The 5000-nt window shown below is 36.4% G+C and overlaps 1 protein-coding gene across 1 annotated transcript in view; it reads right to left on the reverse strand.

Moving 5' to 3' along the window:
- Nucleotides 1-5000, reverse strand: part of FOXP2 (forkhead box P2) — a 133356-nt gene that overhangs the window by 30081 nt on the left and 98275 nt on the right. Inside the window, exons 15-16 of the mRNA XM_009324060.1 lie at nt 3706-3775; nt 2708-2871 (exon numbers count right to left, since the gene is read on the reverse strand). Of these exons, the coding sequence (XP_009322335.1) occupies nt 2708-2871; nt 3706-3775 (234 nt within the window). The remainder of the gene's footprint in view (nt 1-2707; nt 2872-3705; nt 3776-5000) is intronic.

The following is a 5000-nucleotide window of genomic DNA, read 5'->3' on the forward strand; positions in this document are numbered from 1 at the left end:
TTCCCTAATACCATGCTCCATTGCTCCTGTCTGCGTGCCAGCTTCAAGATGGCAGACGTAATTGCTCAGCATATTCCTGGTGTCGTGGCTAGTACACTTTCCTGGGAATCAGGAGAGGGAGGTTTAATCCACTTCGAGATTAACAGAGCCACCTACTTTATAGGTGAGTGCAGTAATTATGACCCCCCAAAAAACACTCCTCTAGGGGAGAAACACCCAGACTTCCTGGGTGAACCTTCTCAGGAAGCTACAAGTAAGTGGATGCTTGTGGCAGTAAAATATTTTTCTTCTAGTGTATTAACTATTTTTCATACCCCCCCCCCCAGGATTACGTAATCTGTGTAGGTAATGTAAAATTATGAATTTCTCTTCATTGTTTGCCATATTCCTTACTTATTTTACTTATGTCATGCTTTCCCTATGTTCTTTTCTCATTTTCTTAATGAGCATTCTTAAGTAATGCTCTTCAACAAAAATGAGGGGCCCTGGTCAACATGGTCACAGAGGCAAGGAAGAGGCCTCTCTTCTTCCTTGGTCCTCTGCCTCCTGCACAAGCCTTTCCCTTCCTTCACTTTTCCTTGCAGATTGCATTCATTCCCTTTTTCATATTCCTGGCTCCTTTGGCAAGGAAAAGGCAAAAATTTCACAAGTGACCGGGTATCTAGTCATAGCCCGTACCTTTTGGTTGACAGTTCATGGTCTCACAGAAGCCCAGTAATCTTGCACTAAATTTGGTGCAAGGGATGAATGAGCATAACCTCTTTCTCCAATGGTATCATCTCAGGGCATTTACGTTCTGTTGCTTCAATCTATCAAGAACTGAGCAACACGTAGTCATACGTTTCAGAAGAGTCACCATGGCAAGTCCCGAAACTGCCAGTTTTGACAAACAACGTATCATAGAAGTGAGAGAGGAAGGCTGAATCTTGAGTTACACCCTGACTCAAGTTATTTGCCTTTTTTATAGACAAGAATTGCTACAATATGCTGTATTTTAGCTATAAACACAGCTATAAATGTAGCCATATCTACATAATCATATGCACAGATATCTCAGTTTATCCAGCAGAATGGCAGACAGTACACAGGATATGTAAACAGATCTGCCAAACACTTACAAAACAACTTTAATAGCAAGTGTCATTCTTTTCTGTAAAGTAGCTGTTTTTAACACACATGATCTAACTCTTGTTTGCTCTTTAAAGTTTTATTGTCTTGGCATTTTATACAGGAAGAGAGCATTAGCATACTCAGGAGAACTGCTAAAAGTAAAAGGCCTCAAGCTACCCACTGCATGGTTGATAGCATAAAGCATGGGATATAAAAACTTTTGTCTGATTGCTCACTTTACTTGTTTTAGAGTAGTGTTACTCTCAAGAGCATATATTCATGTTCTTTCTACTTCAAGTTTTATTACTTCTTTTGTATTATTTAATACATCTAAAGACACTTCCAAAAGACAAATTTTTCCATTTTGAAAAAGTAATGGTTTGGAACCTGATAAAATACATGAATGTTCACAGTGTATTATTTTCAAAGGCAAGTAGAACAAATGTGCAATAAAACAATTAAATGCGTGACAATAAACATTTCTACATGATCATAAATATATTAACATGCCAAACAAAAGAAGAAAAACTTGGTAAAATATTTCCCCTAAAAAAGGTCGGCTCAAAATGGATTCCTCACAACCAGAGCATAAGTAAAAAGGGAGTTTGGTCTCAGTGTTACTGCTAAATATCCCACTCTAGAAATTAAAGTGAACATTAAAAATGTGACAGAGAAAATGGAACGAAAAAAGGCAAATCAGTTCAGCTATCTGAAACACAGAAAAAAAGAGACCATAATTGTACATACACATTAAAAATCATCCTACAGTAAACTTAAATCTAAGTCTACTTAGATATCACACTGCTAATTATTATATAAATAACCTGGGAAACAATACCTCCAAGATACATGTTTTACTATTTACTAAACAAGAAACTGCCACATTTGACACCACTGATTAAGGCCAGGCATTTCTAAAGCTTCAGACACATTTCTGAAATCCACAATACATCAATTTTTAATACTTCCACTCTCTCAGCTCCATTAAAAAGATGGTAGGGGAAAGATTTTAGAGTAATTAATGATATAGTTAGCTGCTAAATATTAATAGGAATCGTAGTCTTGCATAAAATATAACATATAAACCTTGCCAATACAGACGCACCAGTAATTAAACTTGAATATGTAATTACACTGATTTATACGACAGGCAAAAAGTTTCACTTTACTGGCTTCTATGTAAACTGTGGGCAACAGTTAAACTTTGCATTTTACGGTTTACATAAATGGGCAATATCTCCACTACAGTTCATAAATGGTTTAGAGACTCATAGTTAAAATTACAAGTAATTCCAACATGAACATTCTGACTATACCTTACAAACCAGGCTGTGAAAATGACCACAGAGATCAGCCTCCCATTACATTCAATGCTTGCAAGCAAGTTGAAGAGTTTTTAAGAAAGAAAAAAAAAAAGCTTACACCAACCTTACTACAAAGTAAATGAAGACTCATCTATTTAAATGTTTTAATATAAATGTTTCGTTTCAAACATATAGTTCCAGATGTTTCACTTACCATGTTTCAAAGTACTTTTGAGTAATATTGTGCCTTAGACTAAGGCATTTTTTCTTGAAAGGATGCTAACTGCACTTACATGTGAGGCTGAGGAGAGCAGCCCGGACTGCTATTTCCATTACTGTCAATGTGATCCAGTGAACCATTGAGATCTTCATGGACTGCCTGCAGTAAGCCACTGGATGCGTTATTTATCAATCCTGGGTTACTGAGCAATGGTAAACTACTCTCTGCCAGCGCAGCCTAGCAAAATGAAGAGTAAAAATAAAATCATTAGTCCATACGTACACACATCACTTCTAAATGCTCACATACGTATGAATGTACACACACAGAGCAGCTTATTTTGGGTAGTTGTAGAGGTGGTCAGAAGGATTTTGTGCGTTTCCAATTATTTTCACATTCTGAATATAACAGCATCTCTATTTCTGGTTTACTATTTCTCTTACATAGGTTTCATTATTTTCCATTATTAACTATGTTCCGATATTCATAGCACTTCCTAGTTTTACATCATTTTTTGACTTTGAATTACATTTAACCCCTATGCCCTTCCACACAATGTATGGCTCCTTTATAATGCAGGCAGCTGCTATACTTTAAAAAATGACCAGAACTTAACTCAAAATAAAAAAGTCCTGACATTTGCCTCTTCTGCATAAAAATTATATATTATAATTAAACTTTAAAGTTTTTGCCATGAGCACCATGTTCCCCAACACTATGATGTGAAATCATTTATGACAGCTTGGATAAATATTAATGCATATCCACATGCATTTGCAAAAGCTTCTATCAATCTAACATTTGCAGCAAAACTGAGTGTTCCAGATTTTGCCACAGGGTGTCCTTCTTGCTTCTTCACATCAAAAGTAGCATAATAAGAACTAGTACTTCTTGCAGTACTAGGTAATACAACTTACTTGGATGATAAACCCAACTATTTAGAATGACCATCAGGTCCACATAAACATAAATATAGGTAACTCTATACCAAAGTATAATAGGAAACTAAATATGTCACATGTAAGAACATAATCAGCGTGTGCAAAGAAAGAATAATTTAGTATTTTTTACCTGCAAGCTTGCATTAAGAGCTGCTCCATAGCCTAAGCTGGTGGGTATGTTTTTCACTAACGTTGGGCTTCTGAAAATAAATGATTTTTCAAAGTTTAAAAAACAGGCAGACATCCTGGCCTTCTCATTGGGTTGATGGATTGGTTTATCAGCTCAGAAGACCAGAGTTTTAAAAGGAAAAATGAAATGAAGTTGGGGGTGAAGGGGCTCAACCCGTTAGAACTCAATGATTTACTCGCATCAGAAAAGCAAAAGCCTTGTTGTAATTAGGCCCATGTGGAAATTTTCTCCGAGAGCAGGGCTGTAGTGACAAGTGTAAAGGTTCTGATCTCACTGAAAAAATTTGACAGAGATAGCTTTAAACTTTGTACAACACCTGCCTCAGCTACCCTTGCTGTGTCATTTGTTTTTGGTTTTCTGAACTAACACTGGTACACATTTGAATACATTACATACAACTACACTAAGGTGCTGAATAAAAAGATCTTACTCTTCCCTTCCAAGAAACTGTGAGGGTACAACGTATTAATAACTGTAAATGAACAATACAGTGGATCAATTAGTTTCCAGCAAATCATACATACCGTATTTAAATCAGACCATAAATACCACATGCTAGATCACCACAGAATTGTATTTCCAATAAAATTAGCGCCTAGGATGACTCCAGAGGTCAGCTGGGTGGCTGTTTACAAACAGATCCATTACAGAAATAGAATACCTTCCTGCAAAGAAAAACCTCCAGCTTTCCTCTCTGCACTTTTGGTATTCTGAATGGTTTTATCAAAACTAATTATATACTCTAAAGGAATAAAAAGCATCCACAGAACCAGTCGTACTGACATGGGATTAATTTGAAAGTAGGGCAGTAAGCATGCCAAAGGTCCTCCTGTGAAGGCTTCTCATGAATACTACCCTCATCAAGAAGATATTTTTGAGGTCAGTACTGTAGTGTATGATACCTATATTCCAAAATGACCTTGAACGACTCCCTACTTCTGTCAAAGGTTTACAGTAAAAACAAGCGCATATGAAACTCTAACACATGGGCAACATATGTACACAGGGCTATTTTTAATATATAGTAGAAGAACTTATGGTAGATGAAATTAAAATGACAAACATATGGTGAAACACTGAAAAAACAAAACCATTATCGCTTTCCTCTGCAGCAAACTATATGGGAAAGTCAGGCAGGCAAGGAATGTACAGAAAATAGCGTTTACCACAAAAATGAAATAAATGTTAGCTCACTGAAGAGAATGCACCAGCATAGCTATTAGCTTGCTACGTAT

This window comes from Pygoscelis adeliae, unplaced genomic scaffold (assembly GCF_000699105.1).
Source record: "Pygoscelis adeliae isolate BGI_AS28 unplaced genomic scaffold, ASM69910v1 Scaffold24, whole genome shotgun sequence".
Classification (NCBI taxonomy): Eukaryota; Metazoa; Chordata; class Aves; order Sphenisciformes; family Spheniscidae; genus Pygoscelis; species Pygoscelis adeliae.